The sequence below is a fragment of the Trichosurus vulpecula genome, chromosome 3, assembly GCF_011100635.1.
Source record: "Trichosurus vulpecula isolate mTriVul1 chromosome 3, mTriVul1.pri, whole genome shotgun sequence".
NCBI classification, from domain to species: domain Eukaryota; kingdom Metazoa; phylum Chordata; class Mammalia; order Diprotodontia; family Phalangeridae; genus Trichosurus; species Trichosurus vulpecula.
This window is the reverse complement of record NC_050575.1, coordinates 336319384-336340251: the sequence shown is the minus strand read 5'-3', so window position 1 is coordinate 336340251 and position 20868 is coordinate 336319384. Positions and strand designations below refer to the sequence as shown.

The 20868-nt window shown below is 38.4% G+C and overlaps 1 protein-coding gene across 2 annotated transcripts in view; it reads right to left on the bottom strand.

Moving 5' to 3' along the window:
- Positions 1-19485, bottom strand: part of PSME4 (proteasome activator subunit 4) — a 98915-nt gene extending 79430 nt beyond the window's left edge. Inside the window, exons 1-2 of one of the 2 annotated variants that reach the window (XM_036748312.1) lie at positions 19226-19485; positions 4187-4327 (exon numbers count right to left, since the gene is read on the bottom strand). In XM_036748312.1, the coding sequence (XP_036604207.1) occupies positions 4187-4327; positions 19226-19485 (401 nt within the window). Of the gene's footprint in view, positions 1-4186; positions 4328-19225 lie in introns of those variants that run through there. The other variant, XM_036748313.1, reaches the window with a different exon arrangement.
- Between the last annotated feature and the right edge of the window lie 1383 nt (positions 19486-20868).

The following is a 20868-nucleotide window of genomic DNA, read 5'->3' as shown; positions in this document are numbered from 1 at the left end:
ACTATCTAAGAAATTAAAGGTTTTTCCCATAAAGAGTGAATTCTTTAAAGAGAAAACAATTTCCTGTGTTCTAGAATAATGACAACAAACTAAAGATACTGCCAAGAAAGAGGCACAGAGGCCACAGGACAAAATGAGGTCTGATCACTGATTTCTGTTGAAGGATATGAAGATGACCATCTGTCAACCTGGCATGAATAACCAGAAGGGATGCTTATTTCCTGGGGCTTCTACACAAGACTTGTCAAACCTGAAGTCACTTCCACTGATACATGTGGAAACAAACGATTCTTTCAGAAGCAACCTAGAAGGCATTTTTTAAAAGAGATTATGAAGTCCTGAAGTTAAAGACTTTAGGAATATTAGTGCTGTTTTCCTAACTGCTATTAATTGAAGCTAGGAACTTCAGAAGAGACAGAATGGCACAGGAAGAGAACAATTATCTAGACATGTGGTGTCAGAAATTAGATTTGGAATTCTGGACCAGAGCTTAAGAGAAGAATGTCTTGGCCAGGGATGAGAGGTTGAGAATCTAACAAGAGCCTGGAAGAATATATATGGCTAGAAATTTGTACATATGATTCTGTGATCAAAAGGATCAATCTTAAAATGAAAATGGTGGGGGTTGTCACTGAGTCAAATGCTAGGGATTACTACAGGTATGACAAAGAAGGAAGAATAGAAATGGAGGGGTGCCCAGAATTAATATTCTTGACTTCATATATCTACATAAAAATGTACTGAATATAAAGTGAAAAACAATGAAAGAGTGGATGAAAAGACTCAATATGGAATCAAAGTACCTAACTTCAAATCCTGTTGTTTCTACATATGCAACCTCTTAAGCAACCTCTTGGGATGTCAATGTCCTCATCAAGAAAAAGAGGGTGCTAGAAGAAATATTCTTTTATGTTTTTTTAATTTATTTTTTACTTTTAGTTTACAGCACTCAGTTCCACAAGTTTTTGAGTTCCAAATTTTCTCCCCCTCCTTTTCCTCTTCCCTCTCCCCCAAGATGGCATGTAATCTGACATAGGTTCTACATAAACCTTTGCATTAAACTAATTTATGCAATAGTGAAGTTGTAAAGAAGAATTATAACCAATGGAATGAATCATGAGAAAGAAGAAACAAAACCAAAAAAGGGGAAAAAAAGAGAGAGCAAATAATTTGCCTCAATCTGCATTCAGACTCCATAATTCTTAGAAAAAATAGTCTATAAAAAATCCCTTCCAGCTCTAAAGCCTATGAGCACATGGACATCACAGACTTAGGACATGCAATTCATGACAAGGCAAAGGAAGAGTAAATCTTATCCAAAGGGAACAGATTACCTTAAAGGCACAGTAGAGTTGTGGAATATCATTGAACATTAAAAAACACACACACACACACACACACACACACCCCTATGAAATCTCCACAGGAAGTATGGAGGAACATCAATTTAAAGAAAGAGAAGAGATATTATGGTTGGAATATATTACAGAATCTCAAGCCCGAAAGAGGAAATGGGGAATGAGTTCCAAAAGTAGCTCACATAGCTGACATAGAAGTAGGCTACAGAACTGAACGGGAACTTGGGAACCTCAACTATCTGGATATTTTATAAGCTAAAAGCATATCAGCTGAGAAAGTCTTGCCTTGTTGATAATTTTTATCCTTCAGGAGATGGAGTAGAGAAAATGAGAAGCTGCACAAGCCTGATTATAAACAAATTATTTTCTACAAAAGGAGAAAGAGAATTAAATTCTTTAAAGCAAAGGTTCTCAACCTCGGGTGTGTGAACTTGTTTTTGTTTTAACATCTTGGTAACTGTTTCAACATGATTGGGTTCCCCCCGCCCCGCTCCAGTCTTGTGTATTTTATTTTATACTTTTAAAAACATTATTCTGAGAAAGAATGCCTGGGCTTCACTAGACTGTCAAAAGGACCCATGACACAAAAAAGCATTCCTGCTTTAAACTCATAGGCCAAAAACCTTGACTCTTGATTCCTGGCAAAATTCTTAATGGCTTGTGAACATTTGGAAAAGGAGTGAATGCTACATGTGCTTAAGAACAAGTCATGCCAGGTTTACTCTACTAGAAGTGCAGGAAATGCCAAGCATCATATATTCAAAATTATAGTAAGGCATTTGACAAAGTCTTCCCCTAATTCCCTGGAGACGAGAGCAATACTGAGAATGAAAGCGAGAGAGAGAGAGTGAGAGAGTGAGAGAGTGAGAGAGAGAGAGAGAGAGAGAGAGAGAGAGAGAGTGTATGATAATACATTTGGATATTTTTGGAACTGAATGAAGGGATCAACAGACTGAAGATTATGGGTTAATGCTAGCCGAGTATAAAAGGGTTCTTGGGCCTCATCTATCACAAAAATACAGACCAAGTATAGTATGCTTGACTCCAGTGTTCCAGTCAGAGCACATTTTAAGAGAGACAATATGGTGGAATGAAAAGAGTTCTAGAATTAGAGTCAGAGAAACCTGGTTTTAATTCTGGCTTTCCTAATCATTACCCTGCAGGACCTTGTTTGTTTGAGAGGATCAGACTAGATGATCTTTAAGGTTCCTTCTAGCTCTAAATTCTTCTAGAAAACTTAGAAATGTCTTGTTTAGTTCTGGGTACCACGTTTTAGGGAGGACACTGAGAAATAAAGCAGGTAGAAACAAGAGTGTATCCCAAGACCTACCAAAATACACCCAAAGATGCAACACCATAAGTGGTTCGTTTGGAAAAACTGGGAGTGTTTAGTTTAAAGATTTAACAGACATCAAATACCTATAACGACTGTTATATAGATTACAGATCGTGCTTGTTTTTATTAATCCATAGGTATAATTTTCATCTACAGGTGAAAACTATGAGGAGACTTCAACATCCTACAAGAAAAAATTTAACAGAGTTGCCTTTAAGCCAACTCTGAGGTACCACCTAACACCTATCAGATTGACTAATATGACAGAAAAGGAAAAAGATAAATGTTGGAGAGGATGTGGGAAAACTGGGATACTATCGAACGTACTCTTGGTGGAGTTGTGAACTGATCCAACCATTCTAGAGAGCAATTTGGAACTATGCCCAAAGGGCTATGAAACTGTGCATACCCTTTGACCCAGCAATACCACTACTAAGTTTGTATCCCAAAGAGATTTTTTAAAAAAAAGGGAAATTGACACTTGTTCAAAGATATTTATAGCAGCTCTTTTTGTAGTGGCAAAGAACTGAAAATTGAGGGGATGCCCATCAGTTAGAGAATAGCCGAACAAATTGTGGTATATGACTGTGATGGAAAATGATTGTGCTTTAAGAAATGATGAGGAGGCTTTTAGAAAAACCTGGGAAAGACTTGTATGAAGTGATGCAAAGTGAAATGAACAGAACCAAGAGAACACTGCACATAGTAAGAGCAATATTATACAGTGAAGAACTGTGAATGACAGCCTTTCTTAGCAATAAAACGATTCAAGACAATTCCAAAGGGCTAATGATGAAAAATGCTATCCACTTCCAAAGAACTAATGAAGCCTGAATCAAGATTGAAACATACTATTTTTCACTTTTGTGTATGAGGGGGTGGGATGGCATTGGTCTGGTCTGTGTTTTCTTTTACTACATGACTAATATGGAAATATATTTTGTGTGATTTCACATGTATAACCTATATCAAATTGTCTGCAGGTGGAGGGGAGGAGATACAGAACTCAAAATTTTAAAAAACAAATGCTAAAAACAGTTTTTACATGTAATTGGAGAAAAAATATTATTGGGGGGGGCGGGGTGGAACAGTTGCCCAGAAGCAGTATAGGCAGCCTCATGGATAAAGTTTCCCCATCAAGTGGAAAATGAAAAACAACTTGCAGACTATGATGTAGAGAAGGTTCCTTCCTTGGGCATGGTTTGATCTGGATGTCTTTTTAAGGTTCCTTCCAATTCTATGAACCTACGTCCAAGAGTCAAGGAATTCAGGAGGCAGTGAATTTTCACTAGAGGTATCAGGAAGGGTATAATGAAAGAGATGAATTTTTAAGTTAAAGGTTCTAGTATACCAATAAAGTTACAAGTATGATAACAGCATTCACCAGAAAGTTTCCAAATAGAAATCCTTTATTTAGTCTTCCCATCAGAGAATATGTATTTAATCTCCTAAAACCTTTCTGGGAAAAAATCCCAGACAGATTCCAACTTACTTTAAAAGATTTATCAAGAGACGGGCAAATCCCTGCATCATGCTGATCTCCAGTTTCGGAATTGATACCAGCTCATATAATAACTTGATAAAAAGTACATGATCTTCTTTGCTAAATTTTCTTCCATAAAGCCGAATATATCTAAAAAGGAAGAAAACATATGTTATATAAAACATAATTAATATATGACTTCTTAAAAAGCATATAGCCAATCATTTATGTAACAATTTCATTTCTGTGTAGTTTTTTCATACATTTTCCCCTAATTCCATTTCCCCTCAAGATATAAATGTGCAAACAATTCTCATATTTACTTTTTGCAGAGGATCATAATTTTAAGTTGTAAAAGTATTATAACATTTGAGATTTAATTGTCCTAGGGAGACACATAATGATTAATACAAAATTTAAAATTCTACTTCTGTGTATTAGTCTGCATTTCACCACAAGGCCCCCTAAAAACAAATTCAGAATTCTGTTCATAGGCAACATTTCATTCAAATGAATAATGTAATTGTAGGCCTCCCTGGAAGGATTTAAAAACAAAATCTATCTACAGGAATCACTTCCCATAATACAAACTATAAAGAAGAACACTTAGTAGTAAATGTAGAAGGCACAATTTAAATCTTCCATAATAGGACCTGTGAAGTGTGCATATGATTTTATCAGAGCTATGAAATGTGTCATAAATCTGATACTGATTTCCAAATGTTAAATGAAAAATTTAAAATGAAATAATCTTGCTTTTTTGGTAGCTGGGCCCTAGCTTATATCTTCTTTAAAAGAAAAATATTTATACTTTTGAGTCAATACAGTACATATTAAAAACTACATTTTAAAAGCCTCCAACTTGTCCCCCAAAATTTGCTTGAATTCAAATAGCATGAACCACAAACAAGCCATAACAAACCATAAACAAGTTTTCTTTAATTACTACTCAACATTTACTAATAATAACAATAGCATTTATATATCACTTTGAAGTTTGCAAAACATCACCTCATTTTATCCTTGTACAGTTATTCCTTCCACATCACACCTTTCCCCATGGTGGTTTCAATATATCGTGGGTTGGCATAAGAAATTAAATGGCAATTTGGGGGGGTTTGCGGAAACTGTAGATGGAACTGAGCATATAACCAAAGACTTAACCCAAATTTTACAATAAGGAATTGTAAACACCCTGTAAAAGAAAAAAAAAATCACACTTCTCTGGTAGGAAGGGAAGGCCAAAAAATTTTATGCTGATTTTCCAGACTGCGGAGGTGCCACAACCCTAACCTTCATGATGTGGAAGGGGATAACTGTAATAACTTTGGGAGGCAGATGCTGCTATTACACATTTTATAGGAAACCGAGGCAGGGAGAGGTTCAGGGTCTAAAAAGAATGACACTTCGAACTTTGATTTGGGACTTAAGAGTCTGCTATATATGTAAAATCTTAAACTTTTTCAGGCAGTTGAAATATCCCCATTTTATAGAAAGTAGGGCAGACAATAAGAAAGATAACATGTGAAATAATTTCTATGTACAAGCACTTTAAACACCCCCACAGCAGCTACATTCTTCTACTAAAGTCTCTCAAATACTTAGAAGTCAAAACATCCTTATATTGAACGAATAAAAGGTTTAGAATATTAAGGGAAATAATATCCATTAATCCAAAGATTTCATTGCTAGCCATATACTCCTCCAAGGAGAATAATTCTTCCTTTCTTCTTTGCAGAAGTGAGGGACTATGGATGCACTACACTATATACACTGCTTGATATTTTTGATCTCTTGATGCGTTTTGCTGAATTATTTTTCTTATTGTTTGTTATAAGAAATTGCTGTCTGAGAGAAGGAAGAGGGATATGCTGAAAATGTAGGTGATACAAAAACAAGGTATCAAAGAAAATTAATTTTAAAATACTTATGATTAACACTACAGCATGCTGTCAATCCTACTTATAAAGCCAATATTGACTAGACATCAATATGACAGAACTACTTCACTTCTCTTACTACAATATCATACAGCATGATGTGGTCCTCCTGGACAAAGCTAAAATCATTGCCCACAGGTGGCCTTTTCCTTTATATTACCAAACCCTTAACTTCTCTTCTAGGACATTGCTCCATCAGTTATTTTCAGTCTCCTGTTCTACTGTCTTCTTCTCTTTACCTACCAACGTAAGACCTAAGGTGTTCTATATCCTTAAAAAGGTAACCTTGCTCCAGCTACTTCCCAAGCAGTAATTTCTCTCCTCTCTTCTCTCTCCTTCATTGCCAATGTTAGGGACTGGACCTGTGATTTCACTAGCATAGGGAATTCCCAGGGGAGGAAACTTCTACCAATGCAGACCAGCCCTTTCTCTATAACATACAGTCTTGGAGAGCTGCCAGAGCACTGAGAGATTTAAAAACTTGTCTGCGATCACACAGGCAGTGTGTCAAGAGGCAGAACTTGAATCTAGGGCTCCCAGGCTTTCAATGCCAACTTTCTAGCTATTGATTCATGCTGCCTAAGCTTCTACAAAAAACAATTTACACTTGCTACCTCTTCCACTTTCAACCACTAGCTCTTCAAACCCCCATAATCTGGCTTCTATTGTCAATATTCTTGCTTCTCTCAAGAGATCACTAATGATTTCCTTATCATCAAATCCATTTTCTTTGAATCTTCATCTTTGTCAGTCTTGATCTTAGTGAAGCAGAGATATTTTTGGTTATCAATTCCTTTTCTGCCTTGATTTCCATGATACTCAATTCTCATGGTTTCCATCTTACCTCTGACAGCTCATTCTGTCACTTTGTCCAGCTCCTCCTCATCCTTCAATTCATTAAATATTGCTATTCCCTAAGTCTCTGTCCTTGGTCCTCTTTTCCCTTGGCCATCTCATTCACTTCTATAGTCTTAATCATCACTTCTACAAAGATAATTGACAAATCTACATCTATATGCTAACCTCCCCAGAATTCTGGCTCTGCATTTCCAATAGTCAGCTGTGTACAGAGGCAGTTAGGTGGCACAGTGGGTAGAGTATGGGGACTAGAGTCAGAAAGAGCTGCATTCAAATTTGGCCTTGAACTCTTACCAGCTAGTTTCTGTAACTGTAAAATGGGGACAAAAATAGCACCTACCTTCCAGGGTAGTTGTGAGGATTAAATGAGATAATATTTGTAAAGCACTTAGCACAGTGCCTGGGACATAGCTGGCACACAATACATGCTTATTCCCTTCCTTTTCTTCCCCTCCATCTCTACCTCCATGGCCCATTAATATCTCAAACTCATCATGTTCTGAACTGGTCAAGTTTCCCTTCCTCCAACCCCGCCAAAAAAAAAAATCCTACATATTGGTCTCAGCTTCTCTAATACTTTGATTATATATCATCCTTCTCCCAGGCTTGAAATCTTAGAATCCTCTTAGAGCCTTTACGTTCCCTCAGAACAAACATGTAATAGTAACCAGGCTCTTAACCCCTTTCCCATTCTTTCCCCCTTTCCATCCTGACTGTCTTTTAAGTTCAAGACTCCATTATCTTTCCTTTAGACAACCATTGCAGCCTAGCTGGTTTTCCTGTCCCCGCTCTCTCCCTATCTCCATCATGCCACAAAGTCTTCCTACTATATCATTCCTATATTCCAAATCAAGATTGCTACTGTCTTCTCATTACCTTCTGAATAAAGCATTCATTTCTTAGAAAGACATTCTAGCCCTTTCACAATCTTGCTTTATCGTACATTCCCTTTCAGGTACTCTGAATTCTAGCCAATGTGAACTACTCCTCACCTTTCATTACCCTGTCCTTTTCTGTGCCCAGGCTAACAGGTGCACCTGAAATGGCCTTTTCTATTGCTTGCTGAATTCCCTCCCCTCATTCAGGGCCTGACATGCATTTCACCTCCTCCATGAAGCCTTCCAGCTTTTACTTGTAGATTTCTAATGAGAGGGAAATAACATTACCTTCCAAAGCAACCTAGTCTACTTTTGGGCAGGCTATTAGAGAGTGCTTCTTTTCAGCATGAATGAATTTGCCTCTTCACACAGTTTTCAATTTTGAGTCTAACTGAACTGGAAACTATAGTACTTTGTCGCTAAAATACACAATTTGTCTGGCTCTTGAGACATACTAAGTCTTCCTTTGTTTTCTACAAAGCCCTTCCCACAATTAAGTGACTCCTGCCTTTATATACTGCCTCATAAAATATCCTCACACTATTACCTATCTGGAAACATCTGAAAGCCCTAAAGATAATCAGGAGAAACTTCCAGAAAATATTTCACAGTCAGTGATGACAAGTTCATTATCTTCTATCCTCCCGCAATAAAAACAAATAATGACAGACAATACAAAGCACTTTTTATCTGCCCTGCCCCCGCAACCTTTTAGAATTAAGCAAATGCTTTAATTTTTAGTCTCACTAAGTCAACATTCAAATGCATGCTAGGCAGCAGTAACTTTTTAATAAAATGTAGGATGCAGTTAAATATTTATTCCCACTAGGTACTGAGGAAGCTAGCCTAATTCATAATACTGATTTATTTAAACAAAAAATAAGCTAATCAAATTAAATCACATTGTAGAAATGGTCAAATGTAATTAAAATCAAGAATTTTGCTAATAGTCCAAAGGGTCAGACCGGGAGTAAAATTCTGCCGCAAACTCTTACAGTTAACCAGTTAATTAATTTCAAAGCAAAGGACTTAAGATAACAGTATCATAGATTAAACTGGAAGCAACCTTTTAAGTCCTCTATCTAGCCTAATATTTTCAGTTAGTGGGTCAGTCACCAAGCACTTACAAAGTGCTAACTATGTGCCAGCCACTGTACTAGTGATGCAAAGAAAAACACTTATTTTCTAGAAGCAAAAATTGAGGCCTAGACAGGCACTGACTTGCCCAGGGTCACTCAGGTACTAAATAGCAGAGCCAGGACTCAAACTCAAGTCTTCTGACTACTTGTTGGGGGCTCTATTTTGTCAAAAGTGAGAAAAGAGCCGAGTTCTCCTCCTTACTTCAAAACAACTTAAAATGCATGAATCTTTTTTTTAAGAGTGAGGATCAGACAAACTCCCATGAGGGAAAAACCCCATCAAAGCACTGGGGGGAAAAATGGGTTTGATTCTTAATTCTGCTGTATACTACCAATGGCCTTGGTCAAGTCATCTCTTTAATGCTTCAGATTCCTTGCCTCTAAAGTCTATGTCTTCCTTTGCACCTCAAGTAATTAGCACAGTGCTGTAATATTATACTTTCCATCTGTAAGGGAGGGACTTTGTACTCAATAACCTCCAAAATCCCTGCTAGCTCAAAATCTAAGACGGAACTAAAGCAGCCCTCAAAGAAAAATTTTTTATCACTCAAATATGTTAGCAAAAGAGGAAAAAGTGAGCAATGAATTGAATATGCAACTAATTAAACTAGAAAAATCAACAAATTAATCCCAACAAGCATAAAAGAAGAACTTTTGAAAATTTGACACATACATACCCAAAGCCTATGCTGATCCATGCTGACTGGGTCCACTACAAATTTATTACCTTTATAACCTCAAGAAGCTGAAACTGAATTAACCGCCCCAAAGTCTGCCTTTCCTCCCAACTTCCCACCTCTGCTGAGGGCAGCAGTATCCTAACAGTCACATAGGATATTGTCAAGTACCCTTGACAACAAAGACTTAAAATCTTGGTGTTATCTTTGACCATTCCCTATCCCATATATTGAACATTAAATCAAGTCCTATCAATTCGACCCATGCTCACAGCCTCCTCTCCCTCTCCATTCAGCACTGCTACAACCTTAGTTTAGGACCTCAACACCTCTGACCTACTACTGCAATAGCCAGCCTTACTTTGTAAGGTCTTTACTTCCAACTTCTTTTTCTATTCTATCCTATACAATGTAAACAATAATCTTTCTGATGCATGAATGTGACCATGGCACTCTCTTCAAGAACATTCAGTGGCTCCCTACTATGTATGAGATAAAGTTTAAACACTTTACCCAACATTTAAAGTCCTTTACCGTCTGTTTTTCCAGTCACATTTAACACTATTCCCTATTATTATCTTCTTTTGGCTTTGGCCAAAATGGACTTACTAGGTGTTTTCCATTTTCATTCAATCCTTATGACCACCATGCATCTAGGATCATTGATCTAAAGAAGCCTAATATGTCATTTTGGAGAAAAGAAGAATGAGGGATGATTTAATCATCTTTAGATGATTTAGACATTAGAGGTCAAATACACACAGAGGAAATAAATAAGAGATCTAGAATCTGAACCCTGGTCCTTCTTTCACTTCAAATCCCATTCTACTATGCCATCATGCTCAGTAGATTATCCCCATGCCTAGAGCCACTCGTCCCATTTTGATCTGTTGGAATCCTCATATTTCAAAGCCCAATTCAAGCCCTACTTCTCTATGAAGCCTTCTCTGATTTCCCCAGCTCAATGGAGTTGCTTCCTTGGCAAACCTTCTTATAGTGCTCTGTCTGGATCTCTACTCTGCCCTTAGGACATTCTATGAGTTATCACTCTTATATATTTACATAATATAACTGGAAGAGGATAGAAGGAAGAGATGGAAGATTTTTTTCTTGATTACGAAAACTATCTTCATATCTTTACGTCTTCAGTGCCCAGTACTGTGCCATTTATCAACTGGATACGAAGTATTAAACTTGTATTACTAGTAACAGCAGCATTTATATAACATTGTAAGGTTTGCAAAGCACTTTACAAATATCTCATTTTATCCTCCCAATAACCCTGGCATATGGACACTATTATTATCATTACCGTTGTTTTACAGAGGAAGAAACTGAGGCACAGAGAAGTTAAGTGGTTTACCCAGAGACATATAGCTAATAAGTGTCTTGAGGTGGATTTCAATTCAGCACTTCTTGTATCCTATGCTCTAATTCACTGCACTATTCCACTCTAATCCATTATTACTGAGCTTTTCACTTGTGTATCATCTACCAACTAACCTAGAAGCAGCTGAAGAGAAGGGCCAACTGCTCATATTTGTATATAATATAGTACCCCACCACAGTACATTATAATTAATAAATAATCACTGACTGAATGATTTAGAATATGTAACTTCTTGCAAAGAAGCTGCATTATTTAACTTAAAGTATACAACTTGGTGGATAGATTTGAGACTTATAGTAGCTAAAAAAAAATTAATCATTGCAGCTAACCTGGTGATGAGCCATTCAAAACACAACTAGGTTAGACCTAAGGCAAAAGACAGTCTATCACCAGGTTAAACAAGCCTTTTCAGCTTGGTAGGACTTCCCAGAGCTCACTTGCCACTGACACTAATTTCAATAACCTTCAGTCACTTCCATGCCAAAGTAAGGTTTATGGGGATTTTCGGGGAGGAAATTATTTATAATATCTATAAATAAATATAAAAGTGAGTATTTAATCAATACAGCATTATCCTATTCAAACAAACATGAACATAAAACCAGTAAGGGATAATAAGTTGCAAAGATGTACCTATGTTTCAACAGTTTGATGTATACTTTAAAAAAACAAGATCCTTTACTCTACAATTTTTTACAAAAGAATTGTCTGCTACTATTGTCATTCAACAATATATGTTCATAAAATTATTTTGTTCTTTAAAAAATTCTCAAAGCTAATAACTGAACACTTTCCCTTAAAAAAAAAAAGAAAATGGAACAAGACATCATAAAGCCCAAATATTCTTAATATTTCCATCTAACATGGGGAGGGGGGATATAAAGTAACTATAATCAAATTTTAAACAACCTCTATAATATTATTATACTCATTTCACAGCTGGAAGAAATGGAAACAATTCTTTAAATTTTTCAAGGTGAAGAACAACAACCAAGTGCTTTACAAAAAGAAGCATATATCTAAATAGCACTAACAATAATGTGTAAACCAGACTGGCTATATAATATACAATCTAATTCTCATTTCATTTTAGATAGCTTATGGAGAAGTATGGCAACTCAACTAAAATCATAAAACCACAAAACTTTTAAAATTGTAAATTAATAGGATCAAGTTTCCCATAACAGAGTCAATTTATTGCGACATGAATACCCTCTACTTCTAAGCTACTCTACTTGCTACCACCTAACTTGTTCATTGCAGTTTCAATTACATGCCCTCACTCTTCTACTTATAATGCTCTCTCCCCCCTTCTTTGTCTAATCACCTAAACTTGGCTCAAAACGAATCTTAACCCAGGAACTTTCTGAAAATTTCCCCAAGGTAGACTTCTTCATTTTAACTGTAGAAACAAAAATGTTGCTCATGATGAATAATTACATTTTGGTCTTATTTTCTTTAAAAAAAAAAAGTCTGTAGGGAATACAGTCAAGATTGGCCCAGGGCATCAAAATCCATATTCTTTTACAGGTAGTCAAAGGTAACAATCTGAATTTTGTCAAGAAAAAGATGTTGACTAGAAAGTAAATCCAAACCCCTTGTTTCTACAATCTAGTAAAAAAGAAAAAAAAAATCCAAAACCCAGTGGTTATTTTAGAAGTTGCATGTCAATTTAATAAGGCACTCTGAAAAAGCAATATTCAGGGAAAATGTATAATAATTCTTGTTCTTAGTCTACCATTTTACAAAGTAATCCTAATTAAAAGAAATATACTGATGTCATAGCAGCTCATGCATCCCTTACAACAATGAAACAATTAAACTTGGTACTGACCAAAGGAAATACATTTGGAAAGCAAAGAAAATTAGTGCTACAAAATGACACATTCAAACTTCAAAATAACTACAAGCTATGTGTTATTGCTTGCCTTCCTTCTGAGCTATTCAATATGTAACACTAATAATGGCTTTTCATTCATTCATTCAACAACTAGTTATCATAGTAGATACTGTGTAAATCATTGGAATATTGTCAAGCAGCATGGTATAAAGCAAACAATCCTACTCCTAAAGTCCAGAGAAACCTAGGGTCAAATACCACTTCGAATACCTATAAATATGTTAAAAACAAAGGGAATCACTTACATGCCAATTATGTGCAAGCCAAGAGTTCCCCATCTGTTAAATCTGTTCACTAGGTTGTGAAAGATCAAATGAAAAAATGTTAGCTGATGTGCTTTGAGTTTTAACGCACTATATAAATTCCAGCTATTATTTCTGTTACTAATATTATTGGAAACTTCAGAAATCCTTCACCACTTAAAAGCAAAATAAATTCTCTTTTTAAAAATGCTACTTCTTTTGGTGTTCTCCCTCCATATTTTAAATCACTGTAGTTAGAATATCTGTCTCATTTATAAAGGTTTATCTTAAAAAGTGAATGTTTTTAGAATCCTTGGTTTTGGGGTTTTTTTTAATTTTCAAGAAACTAGTATTTTGCCTCTCCTACCTGAACATCACATCTAGCTGAAGAAGTACTGGCGTGGGAGAGAAAGAGATGCCTATTCTGCTGGTTTTGCTAACTAGTGTGTGACCTTGGGCAACTCACTGAAACCTTTATTTCTCCGTATCCATAATCTATAAAGTAGATATAATAGCACCTACCTTATTTTCAAGGATCAAGTATGACAATAAAAATTTAAAAACACTAGGGAAAGTATGGCACACTATACGAAACCTAAGGGATAGAATAGATTTCAGAGTCCAAGCCATACTCCTCTAAAATATCTTCTTCTGACAGGTGGTAAGAGAGACAGCCTGGAGACCTCCAGTGAAAGGGAATCCATTATATCTCAAAGCTGCTGCATTCCCTTCATGGACAATACCAGTTGTTAAAAAGTTCTTACCCCCAATTTTAGAATATTACCCATTTTGTTTATTTTAAATTCTACTGCTATGGCAGCATGGAGTAGTTAAAAGATCATGGGAAGCCTGAAATCAGATGACCTCGGTTCAATTCCTGCCACTAATATTTACTAACAAGTGACCCTGAACAATTCACTTCACCTCTTCTGAGTTTGGGTTTCCTCAGTCTATAATGCTTCCCTTATGCCTTTAAAGTCCGTTAAGAGAAAAGAACTTTGCTAACTGTAAAGCACTATATAAAGCGGAGCTATAACTTAAGTGAAAAACCTTTAGTTTCTCTTTTAAGCCCATCAGTTTGCAGTTGGCTCTACTACACCTTTTACTTTTTACTCCAAGTGCTGAACCAAACAATAATCTGATTTGAAAAATGAAGATAGAGATGTCAAATGTCACCGAAGAGCCAAAATTGTGAATTTCAGGGCCTCCATGGCCACTATTACTTTTTACTTTTTTACTTATCACAAAGAGGAGTATTTGTTAACTCACTATCTTCACTAAACTCCACCTTCAGGTAGTTACATAATCTAATTAAATGAATTATGTAGTTTCAACTAGATAATCTATTTTCTATCCTAGAAGGCTACACAGTGCTCTTGATCATAATTAAACAATTGCTGGTTCATTCTAAAGGGAACTACTCCTTAATTAGTAAATGAAATCGTTCCTGAATATAGTAGAAATAATCATACTTCATTATAAAGCAGATCAAGGCAAGAGAATTCCACTGTACCATTAAATTTGCTACACTGAATTAACTTCATATTTCCAGAATTTGAAAACACAAATGTAAAAGGAGGAGAAAAATATGCTTTCTCATCTCTGTTTCACTCAAAGTCCTCCTGGACAATTAAACTGTGATCTCACCACTGGTCACCATATAGAGAAGGGGAGGAGTGCCTAATCTAATCAAGCTAAATCAAGAATCACAGAAATGAGGGATTTTACAGCTTACAGTCCTTAAGAGATCAGTCTCTACATTTTAGAGACAAAGAAACCCTCAGTTGCTTCCCATTCCAAGGGCAGAATTGGCTGCTCTGGGAAGTAATAAATTCAAGTAAAGAAAGCTAGATTACCACTGGCCAGGTATGTCTTCAGGGATGCTTTATTCAAATATGGAATGGCTAGCTGGCCAATGAGGTCCCTTCCAACTAAGAACATAAATGAGTCTATTGCCTCTAAGACAAATACAAACAGCCTGGCATTTAAGGCCCTGAAAAATTTTGCTCCAGTCCACCTTTTTAACCTTAGTACATATTCTTCCCCATTATGTACTCTTTTCCAGGCAAATATAACCTGTTCTGCAGTTTGTCCCTAACACCTAGGTTGAATCCTATCTCTAACTCTGACTCTGACCCTTGATGTTCTTTCAAGGCTAAGTTCAAATGCCATCTCCTCCACGAAGCTTTTCCCAATCCATCCAATTAATGATATCCATCCTGAAAATACCCTGTATTTACTTCTGCCCTGTAGCACTCTGAGGATAGGGAAGGGAATAAGCATTTATATAGCTCCTCTAATGTCCAAGGTACTTTAAAAAAATATTATCTCATTCGATCTTCATAATAACATGATGAGGTGGGGGCAGCTAGGTGGTACAGTGAGTAGAGCACTGGCCCTGGAGTCAGGAAGACCTGAGTTCAAATCCGGCCTCAGCCACTTGACACAGTCACTAGCTGTGTGACCTTGGGCAAGTCACTTAACCCCAATTGCCCTGCCTTCCCCCCTCCAAAAATTAAAAAAAAAAAAAAGAAGATTCAACATGTTGAGGCAGGTCCTATTATTATTTCTCATTTTATAGTTAAGGATGTGACTTGCCCAGGGTCACACAGCAAGTAGATGTCTGAGTTTGGATTTGGAATCAATTCTTCCTAACTCCAGGCCCAGCATTCTATCCATAACCGGCTTCCCTTGTTTGCTGTTCAGTCACATCTGAGTCTTTGTGACCCCATTTGGAGTTTTCCTGGCAAAGATACTGGAGTGGTTTGCCATTTCCTTCTCTAGCTCATTTTATTTATAGATGAGGAAACTGAGGCAAACAAGGTTAAGTGACTTGCCCTGGGTCACACAGCTACTAAGTGTCTTCTTAGGCCACATTTCAACTCAGGAAGATGAGTCTTTCTGACTCCAAGCCTATGCTCTAATCCACTACACCACCTAGCTGCCCCTTGCACTAGGCCACATTTATTTCAGTAGGCCTATTCCCACAGACAACCAACAATTCTTTTATTCAGAGCAAATTCCAAGGACTACACCCCAAGAATAGACAGAGCTTAAAATATTAAATGTTGAGACTAAGTACAGAATTAAGAGAGACTAGAGGGCACCTCCTAAGCCAGAATTAAATCCAAACACCATTTAATAGCTACAAAGTGTAACTGATGACTGAACAGCTCTATGACACTCAGTCTGGAATATATATACTTATGGGTCAGAAATAGAATCATTCCAGCATCTCTGGATTTTCATTCACTGAATGAAGAGTCCCCTCTTCAAACCTGTGGCCAATAGTCACTCTGCTCTGGCTAGCTACTGTATTTATAATAATATAATTGGAAAGATAGGGCCAAATTATAAATGCCACTTGAAGAAAACTTTTCAGGAACATTAGTTATTTTACATATTAAGCGTTTCTACTATAGTGTAAGATGAGAAAAACAATCGTGAAATTTCAATATCTAAGGGTACCTTATACAACATTTAAACCATTTCTCACTTTACAGATGAGGAAGAGGCACAGAGGCTAAATGATTTGCCACAAGTCACAAAGCTTATTAGTAGCACTTTATTACCATCTTTCTGCAAATTTCTAAATTTGGAAACCACTCAGTAATTGACAGCTGCCACAAGTTTCAGTAATATTTGTATATAAACTATTACAACAAGCAAAGGTAAAAACAAGTACAACTGTAAACAGTATGACTTAACAGATGGCTAGGAGAAAATGTACACCCTAGATCTTAATGGGCCAACTAAGTTCAAAATGTCACATAATGCAATCACAAGAATCAGTTTGCAGGATTCAACCACTGCTCCAAAACAAAATTCTACCCAAGATTATTTCTTGGTAAACAAGAGCATGCTTGTTATTTATGTCAGTGGTAAAATGTTTACTGATATGACTGCAACTATAGATAATCTAGTGTCACTATCAAAAACCATGTTCAGCCTACTTGGCCCTTTTTATGTTAAAGGACCCTTCACAGACAAGATAACTCCAAAATATCCACTTTACCAAACATGACTATCAAAAACCTTTAGCAAACAAATGCTTATTCATATCCATATGGATTTTGGGTACAAAATTCAAACTACATATTAATTTATACACGACTATGGGTTATGCATTTTAAAAGAACTGTTTTTGTTAGTACAAATGATATGTTTTGGGCAAGTCTGAATCAACAGATTAAAACAGCTATCAGAAATAAGTAGACTGTATTTTATTTTTACCTAAGTATGACAATACTATAAAGCTTATTTGACAAAATCTCTGGGATTTTAATCTATTGCTAGTTGTTTCTTTGTTTTTAAACTTCTGAATAACTGTGGTGCTTCTACCTTGTCGCACTTTTCTCCAGAACAAGATCTCCCCAATCACAGCTCTGCAAACTTTTATACAATCCAGTCAAGTGAGATTTATTGAACCTTGATATCTTACAGCTTCTCTAAAAAGTTGAAAATGTTTGACATTCTGATTTTGAAAACTTTTTTATTGGAGAGACACTTCTTCCATATCAGACAATATTTTCACTGAGGTCCCTGAGAACTGTGAGGTGAGAATAACAATCCCATGGCAAAATTTAAAGGGCCATTACATTATAAAATCCTGAGTCATTCAATTTATCCAGCAGATTTTAGTAAACACTGTCCAAGTGACTTATCTCTTGGACTCACTCACCCACACTTGTATTTAGCTACAAGGCCAGAAGATTTTTTTAAAGGATCTTGGTTAAAAATGAGGCTGATCAAAAGTGAAAGAAACAAAAATTCTCACTTTAAAAGTTTACTACACCACAGAAAAGCAGTAAAAATAATGTCTCTATCTTTTATATTTTTCCACTGTCAGTTTTTACTGACTTCTTATTTAATTAACATTTCTAGGCTACAGCTGAGTATTTTATGTAACTGAAAGACTTCAACTAACTGCTCAAACAGTTAGTAATTTGGGTACATTATACATCTGAGAGTTTCATAAAACTTAATGACACAATCCTGATACATAATAAGAAAAACCAACAGCTACACAACACCCTTCCCACTTTTCCTCTGAAAACAGAAAAGATCTTCAGATGGAAGGAATACAACAGGGAGGCAGCTTTTGGCCAGCCTTAGCTAAGAGCTGATTCACTCACTATTAACAGTTGACTCACTATTCATACACCCATGCCTCAAGACTGAATTTTAAGGCAAACTTTTTAGTCCGTTTCAGAGTCGACTAAAAAGCAGAACAGTGTTATTAGCACACCTCTCTATTCAGGAACTGGTAGCACAGACTTTGTGAGAGATCAGACCCACATCTGAAAAGGGAGTGTAGGGGAGAGAATAGGGAAATCAAAAGGATGAAATTCCTCCTTCCCAAAGACACACTAGAGGATACATAATTCAAACATAGTACTCTCCAATCTGGGCAGGGAGAGTGTGAGTGTGTGTAAAAGTGAGTGTCCGTGTGTATATGGGGGGAAGGGAGAGGGGGAGGAAGGGAGAGAGGGGGGGAGAGAGAGGGAGAGAGAGAGATCGCCTTAGAGACAAGCCTTTGCTTTCTTTCCTCCCCGCGACTGGGCCTCAAGGGTTAGAAAGACAACAACTCGAAAATCCCCTGGGCAAAGCAAAGCAGGGCTAAGCCAGCAAGCCGAGGCCGACCCCATAAGAAAGTAACCCAGGAGAAGGTTTCGGAGTCCCAGGATGTCTTCTTGCCTGACCCCACAGGAACCGCAATGTTGCCAAGTGGAAAGAGATCCCAGTTTTCCCTGAGGAATGGGGGCGAGGGGAGGGGGTGGAGGGGAGGACAGAGGAGTAGGAACTTGACCTGTACCCAGGAGGGGGCGGACAAAGAGCGCCCTTGACGCCCCCGACCTCCCGCTAGCAGTTACTCGACCTGAAACTACGCTCTCCGTCCCCTTCCTCGAATCTCATCCCGCACCCCCATACACACACAAGTACAGGAACTTGTCCCAGGGCCCCCGGCGAAGGGGTGGCGGAAAGTGCCGGGCTCTGGGCGGACGGTGCTTGCGGGTCACTTACGTGGAGAGTTTCCTAGTCCAGAAGAGGCCCCCCGGCCACAGCTCCTGCAGCTGCACGGCCCGACCCAGGTTGCCTTTGATCTGGGCCAGCAGCAAGTCGGACTCGTCGTCCAGCCGCTCGGCGTAGGGAAGCAGTTTGTTGTAGACAATCTCCTTCTGCGGGACGAAGCCCCTAGAGCAGGGTGCCGGGTTCGTAGCGGAGTTGGGGTCCCCACCGGGCTCCGGCGGTTCCCCGCATCCCGCCAGATCCTCCGGCTCCATAACCCCAGGGACACCCCCCCACCCCCTCCCCCCAACCCTCCCCGACCCCCACCCCCGCTCGGGGCTCCTCCTTCTTCTTTCCCTACTCCGCCGCCTCTTCGGCTCCCTACTGCCGCCGCCGCCGGCCCCCTCGCCCTCGGCCACTAGGCCCCCCTCCCCCCCCCCGCCGGCGTCGCTGACTCTCGCGCGGTGCCCGGTTCGTTGGCTGCCTGATCCCTTACTCCGCCCGCCCCGCCTCGCACCGGCTGTGTTGGTGACGCTGCAGCTGCCGGGCCAGGAGGTTCCGGACGGGCTGTACGTCACTTCCGGGGAGGGCGGGGAGTTGAAGGAGGCGGTGTAGGCGGCCGCCGGCCCGGCAAACGTAAAAGAGAGCTATGCCTCTGGGCGTAACACACCCGGCCTCCGCCACGCTTTCTTCCCTTCTTCCCTCCTCCCCGCCCACCCCCGCCTCCAGCCAGAAACCGCGCACGTGCAGACCCCCGGCTTGGCCTTCTCCTGGAAGACTGAGTCCTGCAGGAGGTGCTCCTCGGAATGCTCAGTTGGGCTTCTGTCCTGTGGTCTGACCCTGAACTAGACTTCCCCCCTTTCCCCAGCTTCGGGGCCTGACTTCCCCAAGCATTTGAGAGCGAGGCCCCGGAATGGAGCGCGCCGCACCTGCATCCCGAGGAGCCTGGGTCCGAATCTCACCTGACATCCGCTGGATTTGTGACCACGGGCAGGACACGTGATTTCTCTGGACCTCAGTTTCCTCGTGTGTAAAATAAGGGTGTTGGACTATGTGACCTCCAAAGGTCCCTTCCAGCTCTGTAATATCTTTGAGGCTGTGAGCCAGGGTTATATGGTGTGCTCTGTGTGTGTGTCATATAGCAATATACGACTATTGAAATATAAATTATTTATATAAATATCAGCTATTCATAATATGATTATCAGAAGTGCCATATTGGTCTAGTAGCCCCTGATAGAATAATTTGCAAGTGATTAAAATCCCAGAGATTCTTTCACATGGGCTTCACAGGAATGTGTTGCCATACTGAGGTAAAAACAATACACTCTATTAATTTCTGATAGCTTCCTGTTTAAATCTCTCGATTTAAACTTTAGAAAAGAATTAACTTTTCTATGGACTGGTTAGAAAAGTACCATCCCTACCCACAAAATTGACCCTTTCAGGAGCCTTACAGTATTCAAATTAAATAGTTGTCAAGTTCTATTTTTCATTGTGAACCACCTCTTGGGGATGAATTCTGTGTAAATTTACAATTCTGCATAAATTAACGGTGCTATTTTATTTGTCTTAATTGTCTTTCAAGCTTTATGAGGTGTCCCCTATTAGAATATATTAGGATTTATTGAATAAATTTATATGTATATGTTTATATT